Source organism: Fringilla coelebs (genome assembly GCF_963513975.1).
Source record: "Fringilla coelebs genome assembly, chromosome: 13".
Classification (NCBI taxonomy): Eukaryota; Metazoa; Chordata; class Aves; order Passeriformes; family Fringillidae; genus Fringilla; species Fringilla coelebs.
The window spans coordinates 12,304,012-12,316,037 of record NC_140039.1 but is presented as its reverse complement, the minus strand read 5'-3'; the positions used below and the strand labels follow the sequence as shown (position 1 = coordinate 12,316,037).

General features: G+C 50.9%; 1 protein-coding gene across 1 annotated transcript in view; it reads right to left on the bottom strand.

The window, feature by feature from the left end:
• Window positions 1–1,637: 1,637 nt before the first annotated feature.
• Window positions 1,638–12,026, bottom strand: part of CHST13 (carbohydrate sulfotransferase 13) — a 28,887-nt gene continuing 18,498 nt past the window's right edge. Inside the window, exons 2-3 of the mRNA XM_084214360.1 lie at window positions 6,239–6,315; window positions 1,638–2,917 (exon numbers count right to left, since the gene is read on the bottom strand). Coding sequence (XP_084070486.1) covers window positions 2,072–2,917; window positions 6,239–6,315 — 923 coding nt within the window. The 3' untranslated portion in view covers window positions 1,638–2,071. The remainder of the gene's footprint in view (window positions 2,918–6,238; window positions 6,316–12,026) is intronic.

Below are 12,026 nucleotides of genomic sequence, written 5' to 3'. Positions count from 1 at the left end.
CAAACAGCACAGCTGGGAGTGTTTCTGTCCTTGCCACTCACTGTGCCATCAGCTCTTTAGAGGTACTGGCAGGGAACCATATTTAGGAAAAATAAAAACAAAAAACCATCCAAAAATCCATCCATTTATGACCCTGCATCTGACCCCAAATTATGATTCATGACCATAAGCGATGAAAAGATCTTGCAGTGACTTGAACAATGACTTTTCCAAGCAGAGGCAGCTCTAAGCAGGGAGCACAAGACTCCTGAGAAAGCAGGAGGAATGCACTCTAAGCCTGAACGCTGCAGATGAAATTTGTTGCATCATATAATCTGTTTTTGTGTTTTGCGTTTCAGCTAGACAGGGAGATACCAGGATAGCATGAGAAAGGCCATTTCTTCAAGATGTCCAGTGCAGATTGGGAGAATCAGTCACACTGCCAGCATCACCAGCAGCTTCATTTACTTTTCTTTCTCGTTCCTTTGCTAAAGCCAATCTCCAATGGAGCAGGCAAGGAGGGAGTGTCAGCATATAGATGCCAGTCAGAGGCAGAGAGGAAAAAGGTTAAGATATAACAGCTGAAAGTTGTTAGATGGAAACACCATTTTTTTTACAGATACTGAGAGCACTGTGGTTTTATAAATCCTCCCATTGTATTGCACTAATAAGTCAAGTGTTTGCAGCCAAGCCAGCAGACACACTCCACAGCATCTATTGCCAGTGTGTTTATTTACAAAGGCAGCCAGCAAGCCAAAGCCAAACAGAAAAGAGGAAAAACTGAAATATGGATTGGCTTTAATTTAAAATCCTAGGGCTCGGTTTGTAATTTTCTTTTGTGTTTCACTCCCTCCTCCCTGCTTTTTCTTCAAGGAATCATTATCCAAAGGCAACCAGAAAAAGGACTGTTTCCCTCTAGGTGTCTCTCTTCCTGTTTTTATCCTCAATTTTCTCTCTCTCTCTCTTTCTCTCTCTCTCTCTCACACACACACACACACACACACACACACACACACACAGACTTTTCTGGCCTCCCAATCCAACATTACTTCTCCATTACCACAGCAATCTCCCACATCCCAGCCCAGTGTTCCCCCAAACACTTTATAACTTTTATAAAGGGGCTGCACACAGGAGCAGCTCCTTTTTGCTGTCATGGGAAGAGAAGCCAGCACTGCCAGCAGGGCCCTGCCTGACCAGCAGGGCCATGGGCAGGACACTGGGGATGATGTGATTTCACCAGAGCAGACACCTGCACCCATACTGGCTGTATGGCTTCCCAACTGTTGTCACCTGCTTTCAAAAATGGGAGGTGTGGGGGAACACCTGGATTGAATGGATTTGACCAGAAATCCAGAGACATGCACACACAGGCACTCTGCTGTGGCAGCTCAGGGGAAAGCACTGAGGACCTGCTGTAAGCCTTTCCTCTCTGTCTTTGGAGAATTTTGCACCCCAACTGAGAAAGTGTGAAAGGAGAGGAACAAAAAATCCCTCCAGGGATAAAAATGTGGTCAGAGTAACACACCTCCGTGTGTCATATCCTCCTAAGTAGGGACGGCACGAAGGACAAGAAGAGAACAAGACAAAAAGAAAAGGTGGGAGCAATTTTAAATAAAAGGAAAAAGTAACATTAAATTATTGCTTTATTTCTGGTTTTATGCAAGTCTCTGATACACTCCACTCTGACCCCTGAGACTCCATGTCCGCCCCCAAACTGCCCAGTAAGGAGGAGAAAGACCTGAAGGGATCCTGCCCGAAAAAGGAGCCTTCCCAAGATTTGGATCTACAGAGGAGTCTCTTAGTTACAAGAAAGTCCCCAACCAAGGCAAGAAGTGTGCAGTCCCACCACCATTCCCTGTAGATATTGAAGGCTGGGAGGGAACGGAAGGAAAAGCTCCAGCCCCAGTGTATTCAGAAGTGTTCTTCCTCCAGAGCATGCATGAACAAGGCATCAGGAGGTGGAGCAGACCCTAACAAAAGGGCCAGGGAAGAAGTCAGCCGAGAGATGAGCTCAAGGCAGGAGGAGAGGAGTCGTGGCAAGGCGAGAGTTATCCAGCTCTCCCTCACCCGTTCCCCCGCAGCCCCCGCCTCACCGGATGCGGAGGTACGAGGGCATGGAGTAATTGAACAGCAAGTAGTCCATTTTGTATAAATTAAAGAGTCTCCTTTGGTAGAAGGGGCTAATGTCCTGGAAGAACTGGGCCGTCATGTCGTCCGTCGTCCTGGTGGTCTTAGACGAAGCCGGGAACTTGACGCTGGCGTCGGCCCCCACCAGCTGCAGGATGTAGTTGGCGTCCTCGGCCAAGGTCTCGTACTTGCCCACCACGTCGTAGTGGATGATGCAGGGGTGGCAGAGCGAGTGCACGCGCTCCCAGTGCTCGTTGAAGGGCTCCTCCTGCTGCGTGCGCGGGTCCAGCAGGTAGTACACGAACTCCTCGAAGCGCACGTCGTCGCCGCGCTCCAGGGCGCGCTGGCTGGGCTGCCGCCGGTGCCGCCGCACGATCCTGGTGCCGTAGCGCTTGTGGAAGGCCGTGTTGTAGCTGAGCGTGAACTTGTTGCGGTAGGCCGAGACCAGGCGCTCCAAGGGCTCCCGCACGAAGACGAACTTGAGGTAGGTGCGCAGGCGGGCGTTGATCTCGGGGACGCTGTACTCGGACAGCGTGCGCAGGTTGGAGGGCACGTGGGCCTCGTGGGCCGGGATCTCCAGGGGGTCCCGGTACTTGCCTTGCCCCGTCAGCACCATCATCACCCGCTTCCAGTTTGTGCAGGCCACTTTGGGCACGTAGCAGTAGAGCAGCCCGTGGGTGTCGTCCACCACCAAGTGCCGCAGGTCGTCCGGCCGCAGGAGACGCCGCTTGCGGGTGTAGCGGCTGCAGACGTTGCTCAGCATCTCCCGTCTCTGCTGGTGAACTGCCTGAAGGGACGACTGCTCAAACTGGGGAGAAAAAACCCAACAGAGAAGGTCACCAGCTCGCCCAAGCTGATTGCGGCCCACACACAACACTTGGCCCACACACAACACTCGGCCCACAGCTGTCCCCACTGCCTCCCCTTTGCTGGGGTCACCCGTGTGGGATTTTGGAGGCGGCACTCACTTTGAACACACTTGATTTGGTGCACTTAATCCTTGGACAGGCTGGCATCAAAAGAAAGGACAAAATGGGATGAGGAGCTGGATAAGGAATAAAATCGAAGGGGGTGAGGGAAGAGGGGGTGGTGCAGAGAGGGTCAGTAACAGAGTGTTTTTTTAAAAGCAGACACACATACTCTGGGCTGACATGCTCTCCCTCACACCAGCCTGAGGGGATGCACAGCCCCAGGGACAGAATGCACAGCCTGTTGGGCCCTGCACACCTCCTGCTGCAATGGGGCACCGCTGCCTCACACTGACACCCACACGCGTGTGCTTGCTGTGAACACCCAGCCAAGGGCAGAAACGTGGCAGAACGTTTGGGCATGCTGGATGGAAATGGCCTGGCTGTTCTGCCAAGGAAAGGCAAATGGAAATGGTCTCTGATGCTGATGATCAAAGCCTGGTGAGCAGGAGGGGAGCTGGAGGTGAGGTGGGGTGGCAGATAGGATGGAGAGGAGCAAGGGACTGGTAGGTAGTGCTGGGGCCCTTCCTGGGGGCTTTGGGCTGCTTCTCCTGAGGGACTTCTTCCACACAGGCCAGTCTAACACCTCAGCGCTGGTCACAGTTTCCTTTGGCCACAGGGACAAGGAACCAACACATGGTCCTTTAACCCTTCTGACTCTCACATCAAGAGCTGGCAGCTGCTGCACTGGCTTACCAGAAGCCCAGAGTCCCTTAACCCCTGACCCAGCTGAAACCCCCTTACAGATCTGGGGACACGACCTCTCCTGTCATGGTTCTCGTCAGAAATCCCAAAATGTCATTAGAACATCCGGGGAAGGAAACCATTTCCAGGAAGTCAGAAGGGGAAGGTCCCCTCCTCCTCCTGCCCACTCTGTCCCTGTTTTGCTCACAAGAGTTGGGAAATTTCGTGTTCCTCATTGCTGGGAACATCCAACAGCCTCGTCTGGGAACAGCAGCACCAAGCACCCGCCAACCTGGGGTGGCCCTGACCCCACGGGGCCGTGGCTTTCATGCCATGCAGTGACCACCACCTCCCAGCATCAGAGTGGCTCCCACTCTGGCATTGTAAAGGCAGCCCTGCCGGTGTCAGAGGGTGCCACAGCAAGCAGCTCTGCAGTTGCACAGCTGTGCCAAGCTCCAGATGAAGGGCAAGGGCAGGCCTTGCTGCCTGCATGGCTGCTGAGAGCCGCCACTGCCAGGCACGCTGAAGGACACCCTTGGCCAGGCTTCAGGTGCTCCTGGGGACTAACGAGGTGTTTGGAGGGACAGCTGTGAGGGCTTGTAAAGCTCCTGCCAGGAGTTGGGACACCAAGACAAACTGTCCATCCTGTGGGTGATTCAGCAGACCTGTCATCTTCAGAGAGATGCTAACATCGGGGCAAACAGCTCCTTCTGCAAGGGATGAACCACACTCAGACTCTTTTGGATCTTATTTCCACAAAGGAAATAACCTCGTCCAGGTCACCTTAGTGACCACTTTCTCCAGGAACCTGTATGGGCAGTGATGTGAGACAGGGACAGGAGAAAGCGTCTCATCATTCCTCCTTCCAACAGAGACATGATGAGGGAAAATGCCAAAATGAAGGAAATTCAGGTGAACATATATGCTAACTGCCAAGCAAGGTACGACTCTGACGTTGTTGGCTACTAGGCTACAAAGAAAATACAACACCTAGGGAGGTGATAACCACAGCTGAAGAAGCATTCTCATGCTGCCTTGCAACACAGCCAAACCTTTCAGCAGAAATTTCTTTTGTTTGGAGCTTCCCCATCAGCTTTCAGAATTGGAAAACCTTTTTTGCAAGGGCTTAGAAAGAGAGGCATTTTAATAATGTGATTTTTTTCAGGTGTTTTCCCTGCACTTGCATAATTCAAAATTATTGGACCAGAGAGACAGACAGACACTGTCTGCAGGCATGGCAACAAATAAATGTGACTACTTTTCAGCAGCCGCCCATTGGAATAAATGCATGTCTTGCAGTTATTTCAGAGCAAAATTGCTCCCTTCATTTCCTTCTCTTTAAAAGCCAGGGAAATTAAGTATCACTTTTAAGGAAACAGCACCATGACATTCCAGCAGCACCAGGTTTCGCTGGCATCTTGGCCAAGGGAGTCCATATTCATAATTTTTCAGAGAGCAAATGTACTTTGGCTGCTTACAGACATAAGAGCATCAACCTGAACACAAAGCAACAGCTCTGGGAAGAGCTGACTCTGGCTGCATGGGGCACTGGGGAGGCAGCAGGGATGGCAGCCCACTGGGGGGCCACCAGCACTGCCCTCTGCTCTTGGGGGCTGCAGCAGATGACAGCCCCATGGACACAGTGGGATGCGGGCACGTCTGGTGGCTGGGGCACGTGGCATGGCACCCGTTGGAGGGTGGTTTCCCACTGGGTTTCCTGCAGGGAAGTTGTGGGTGAAGATCCCTCTGCAAAGGGAAGTGGGGCTGAATTAGGGGCAAACTGCCTGCCCAGGGGGAAATGCAGCAGAAAGAAACGAAGACTTTTTACAGCTCTGACCACAAGCTCCACTGTGAGGGGAAAGCAGGACACCTTCCCTGATTCCTGCACAGGGAGGAACCCACTAAGCCCACCTGGAGGGGCGTGATCCCTTGCCCAGGCTGTGCCTGGCTGCTCATTTCTCAGCAGATATAGTTGGCACAGCTCAGAGTGATGGAGAGGCCTAAGATGTTCTAGGATTATAAATCCCCCATGGCTGAGTCCAGCTATATCTATGTAAACATACATATGTGCACATACCTGTGTGTGTGCATGTATATATAGCAGCTAACACAGAAACATGTCAATTATTAGCTCAGGAAGGGCAGCAATGAAGCTCTTGCCCAGCTATGACAACACAGAGTTGGCTTTGAAATGTTCAGATGGCAAAGTCTCCCAGGTTTGCCCAGCTAAGGCTGAGCCCACTGGTAATTAAAACATTTACCCAAGTACCAGTAAGAGCCACAAGCAGTGTTTATCAAGCTGCACCCCCAAGCAGTGTGGTCTTGTCTTTTAGACACAGCCAGAGGTTCAGCTGCAAGGACCCTGGGGGTGGCTGGACCTGGCACAGTGCCCCACACACCAGAGAGTGGAAGAAAGGTCAGCACTCAGTGCCCCACTCGATATCCACCCCAGCACTTCTCTGTCCCTGTCCCCTTACCTGGTCACTCTCATACAGGGCCTGGAGTGGGCTGCGACCAGCCTTGCCTTGCCAGGTGGATCTCAGATCTTCAGAGGCTGAAAAAGGAGAGAGGAAAATCAGAGGGGTTGGAAGGGTCTGCTTCCCTTGTCTTCTCTTGAGATGCCCACGTTGGAATAAGACAACCTCTCCCAAACCCATTTTGCTCTGGAAGTGATGCTCTTCCCCCGCCCTTACTATGTAACAAAATCTGCAGTTAGGATTCAAATGGTCCAGACCTATTTTTTATCAAATAAAACTCCATAAATAAAGGTAACAATTACAATTTCAAGAGCAAATAGGAAAAGTTTGATCCATATGCTTCTGGGAAATGCCACTTTTTGTCCAGGCTGTATGTTTGAGGGAATGACCCAGAGGAGACAGGACCCTGCCAGAATAACCACAGCCCTGTGCTTGGCAGAGATGAAGGGCAGATCCAACACTGGCTGCTCTGTGCTGAGCCCCCACAGGCTCAGAGTTTGCACTTCCAGGCTAAGAGACATGGACAGGAGCACACAAATTGGTCAGGTGCTTTGTCTGACCAATAAATCTATTGCAGTTCTTATTTGCTATGTTTTTCCATCCCTTCTAAACCAGCAGCATCTCCTCTGGTGTTTGAAGCTGAAGACAGCCACCCAGGCAGTCCGTGCCCCCTCCCTGCCCTGCAGATCAGATGTTTCATTTTGGAGGTCCATTAGCAGCAGCACCAAACCCAAGGCTGGATGTGGCCAGCCGTAAGTGTGGCACCAGAAACCCAATCAGTGACAGCTGCTCAAGTTCTTGTGCTCATAAATTATTTAGGGATGCAACCACCTTCCAGGCTAGGAAGCATCTGCTTCAGCTCAGCCTCTGAGGTCCCCTCAGGGACCTGCTTCCAGCAGAGTGGGGGAAGAACCATGTGGCCTGGATACCCCAAACCCAACACATGGAGCCAGCCATGGCAGGGGCACAGGCTCTCACTGGCAGCAGCACTTCCAAGCAGCTCTCCCACCACTCACCCACCCTCTGCTTCTCGGCTCTGACTCTATCCATTGGCAGAGGATGCCACGACGGTTTCCACATGACAAGGTTTGTAACCATGGGGGTTGTGCAGCCCTGGAGTTGGCTTCCACAGAAGGAATCACACCGTGAGTTTTAAAATGCAAAATTATGTTTTTTCTGAAGGGGAAGATGGGACACATTGTTCAGGAGACTGTGGCCTGGGAGGCTCTTCCAGTCCTCCAATTTCCTGGAAAAAGCATCTGCCACAAGACATTTCTGGCAACGTGAAGGTTTCTAACAGAAGCTTTTTGCATGGCAGTTTGGGGCTCCGGATCTTTTCACTCACTGACCGTCACCAAACAACCCCACATTTGTTATACAAGTCCCAGATGGCATCTGTACAACCAAAATAACCAGAAGGGAAAATCCAGACCCTGCGTTCGTTTCAACATGCTTGCATTTTGCTCAAATGAAAAGTGCACCAAAGCACAGAGTCACCAGGGTCTCAGCTAAACATTATTCATTCCTGGAGCTGTAATTAGGAGGAAATGACTGCCTGACCTCACAGAATTTCATCAGCAGTGCCTGTACGCTTGCGCGTCGGTGGGAAATGACGCTTCCTGCAGCGCTGGATTGATCAAGATGTGACTCAACAGAAGAAGGTACAGTTTCTTCCTCAATCCTCTGTATCAGTTACCCCACAGGAGGGTGAAATAGCATCTGTGCCAGTGGGAGACAAGCAGAAAATCCAACGTACAGTGCTGGGCTGAGATGCTCATCCCAGAGGAGCCCCGGATCACATTTCCAGGCTCAGCCCTCTGCAAATGACAGGGAATGAGTTGGACCTTGAAAACTCCACTCGCTGCAGCTCACATCTGCAAACAGAGAGCTCTGAACTTGAGCCCCTTTCCTCTTTGGCTGGGGCTGATAAACTCCTGTTGGATGTAGGACTGTGACCCTGCTGAGGGCTGCTGGCAGTGCCTTGCAGCAGACACTGCTCCTATATTTAGTAAAAACAATGTGGAGGCGTTTGTTTTTGAGATTAACACGTGCATCGGCCAGAGCCTTTCTCATGGGGACAGAGGCAAACCCCGGGTGGTTTAGGCTGACTTAAGGCTGTTAGAAATGCAAATAGCTTGTGCTGGTGCTGCACAGTGGCAGCATGGAAACATCCCAGGGAAAGGCTTCAGTGCCTGTTGCAGTGTCAGATCACAGCCCTGGAGGAGCACTGGCTTGGCAGGAGGCTCTTTGGGCTCAACAAAAGGCAAATCTGCAGCAAAGAGGGGAGGGAAGAGGCAGGTCACAGCCATCCTCTGACCTATTCAGTCCTCTGTTTTTCAGAGGGACCAGCCTGGCCAGTGGCTGCTGCACTTCGCAGGGCTCTTGCCAACAGCCCCAGCAGAAATGCTGCAGAATGGATTTCCTCCAGGCCTTCCCTAGAGCAAGATCTGGCAGAGAACAAGGAGTCTTCTCTGGATAGCAGCAAACCCCCTGGGATCCCTGCTATGCTCTTGCTGTGTTCCAGAAAAAAAGAGAAAGAGATTAAAAAAAAAAGGAAAAAAAAAATTCCCTGCCAGGCTGCTCCCGTGCAGCTGGAGGAGGCCGGGAGTGCTGAGCTGGCAGGGGAAGACACCGGCACTCAGCACTGGCTGCATCCTGAGGCTGTGAGCTCCAAAGTGGTGACACCATCCCTGCCCAGGCACTGCCAAACCCTCCAGAGCAAGGCTGACCTGGCAGCAGGTTTTAGGTTTTTACAGGGCTCCACTGCAAAAAGTCTCCTGTCTGCTTGCACTACACATGGCATCCCGAGGAGAAAAGCAGCTGGGATCCTGGCTGGGCCATGATGGTGGCTTTGGAGCCAGGGTTAAGCCCTGGGGCAGATGCAGCTGTGGCCCTGCAGGGATCCATGAGGCACCAGGAGGAGGGCAGCATCTGCTGTGTCCCATGGGGTGGAGTGTCCTTTCCCCATAAGGCTGGGTCAGAGCAGATGCAGGTGTGTGAACAGAGACAAGTCCAGGCTGTCTGTGCCCAAAGCATCCCCAAAACATCTGGGATCACAGATGGTAGGCAGGCCAGGGCTGCTGCAACCCACTTGAGCCAGCAGCAGGCTGGAGACAGTGACTTAATGGAGTTCACCCCACTAAGATCAGCCTTTGGCACCCAACACAGCCCTGTCCCATGACCCCAGGCTGTGGCCACCCCCTGCTCACCAGCCCCAGCACCTGCAGCATCACTGCTCACACACTCCTGCCCCAGCCCTCCCTGCTGCCAGACGCTGGCTGGAATTTACACATCCCTCCTATTCCACTCATTCATGCTGGGAGTGAGTCAGGCATCCCATTCCCTGTACCACTGGTTTACCAATCTCTGTAATGCCCTGGGACTCCCAGAAAGTTTGGGAAGGCCAAGGAATACTGAAATAAATGAGACTGTTGAGGACGGAGTATCATGTGAGTGAGTTAATGGTTTGTGTTGCATTTTGACACCGTGGCCCTGAGTACAGCAGGATATTCCATCGTGGAGGAGCTGCCAAGATCTTCGCATCTTGGATTTTCTCCTGATTTTATAGCTTGTTACTGATGTTCCAAGATTCCACCACATGCAGTGGTAATCCTTGGAAATTTAGCATTGCCACAATTTCATCTTAAAGCGGGGACATCACTCAGCCAAGGCATATCAACTTTCTAAAGGGCAAAAAACACCAACCCTTGGCAACTGCAGGATCTCTATTTGGGTGAGAAGTATCAACACAGTGCATGTCTGTGATCCAAATCTGAAGTGGTTTTCACTGACACAGGCAGAAGGAAGTATCACATTTGTCCTTTAAATCTTCAAATGATGAGGCAAGGCAAGGAAATAGGAGTGATGTGGAGCAGGAGACCAAAACCTCTGTGCTAAGGCAGAGACACTGACCAGAAATCACTAAGATGAGCCTGAAAGAAAGCTCAGGCACATTTTTGAGTCTCCTGTGCTACCATGGCTTTCAGACTTTCTTTTGGAGCTTAAAAAGGTATCACACTTTTTTCCTTTCTTTCCTCCTGTACCCCAGATTTCAGTGCTGTCCCACCACAGCTGAAGCTACTCTCTTGCAGTGTGACATCAACACCACAGCAGGATGTGGGGCTTCAATGTCTTGCCAGCTGTCCTTGGAAAAGGGAATAGATTTTAAAGCTGTGAATATTTAGGTGTACTAGCTGATTGCAAAGACAGCCAGACATGCGTGAGGTGAGGGAAAGACTGGATCATGCCTATTCCAGACTTCTGGAAGCAGAAGTGAAAGAATATGCTGTTTTGGCTACACAGGCCCTTAAAAAGGGGGGGAGGTTCTCTGCAACCACAACAGCAAATCCAGTGTGTGAATTGAAGAGTTTGGCTTGGAGACAAGATTCAGGCAGCAACAAGCCTGCTAGGCTGACATCAGCATTACCCAGGCTTTAGAAAACAGTCTGAAGAAAAGAAAGCAATTAAAACATGTGGGTGCAACTGGATAATAAATAACTTAGAATGAAAATCAACATGGCACTAACCAGACACAGCTCATACCCATGCAAACCTGTCTGTAAATAAAATAAGCTGTTTCTGTAGATCAAGCCTATGTGGTAGATCCTCACCCAGATACAACACAGTGCATGAGAGACAACACTCCACAGGAAACAAGGATTTCATCCTCTTCAGTGAAGTTTAGAAGGTGAACTGTAAAGGTCACAAGCAACAAGAAAGCAGGTGGCACTTAAATGAGAAATACTGGGCAGAAGGCAGATTTCTAGAAAAATACCTCCCAAATCAGCTTTGGGATTAATACTTTGAGAAGGAGTTGACATAAAAACAGAAAGATACTGATGATGGACAAAGACTTGAGAAAGGCTGCCCTGGAAGGGAAAGACAAACACCAACAGGGAAACTGAAGTTCATCCTAGATAAGGGGAGTGGAAACTTAATAGGATTTAATTTCACAATGTTGGAATTCAGCAGTTTCTGCTACTTTGCTGCTGGAAGGGGCAGGAGGTCCCAGATGCATTAGTTCTGGACCATCAGCTGCCAGTGTGACAGCCATAAAAAAAGGCAAGTGAAGCCCTGAAACAAATCAGGTGAGATTTTTGCCATCACAGCAAAAAAAAAAGCATTATCCATATGCTATTATCCATAGCATTGGTGACCCTCACCTGCAGCACTGACAGCTCTGCTCTCCTGGACCAAGGCAGGTCCAGAGGTGCTGAGAAGGGCTGCCAGGTGAGCAGGTGACCCCAGGACTGGCTGAGCTGTGGGAGCTGCATGGGCTGGATGTGTGCATGAGCAGAGCTGGGATGCCATCACCCCTGAGAACAGGCCAGCAGAGAGGATGGCAGGGGGTCCACATGCAGGACATCATCACTCCCACTTGCTCAGATAATGTAGGAGGTTTGGAAGCCCCAGATCAGTGGGAGTGGGTGGCTGGGATGCAACAGCAGAAATCCCAACTCATTTTGGGCTTGAGGATGAAATTTTCAGATATTTTCCAGGCTGGAGCCTGAGGCCACAAGAAGCCAAAAACTCCACATGGGGTCTCCAATATGAAACACTGGAGAGGGCTAACACCTGGAGAACATCAGTGGTCTCCAGACTAGGGAAGTGAAGAGACAGCACATGTACTTGCACATAAGCAGGCACCCCAGGGACCCCAAGGAGCTAATCCTGACCCCACCACAGCCTCCCTGCTGCTGTCTCACAGCCCCAGCCTTGCTTCCTGTTGTGTCTGTGCAAAACCTAAAAACAGAGAAAAAAAATAATTGCGGTGCCTGAAATGATCAGT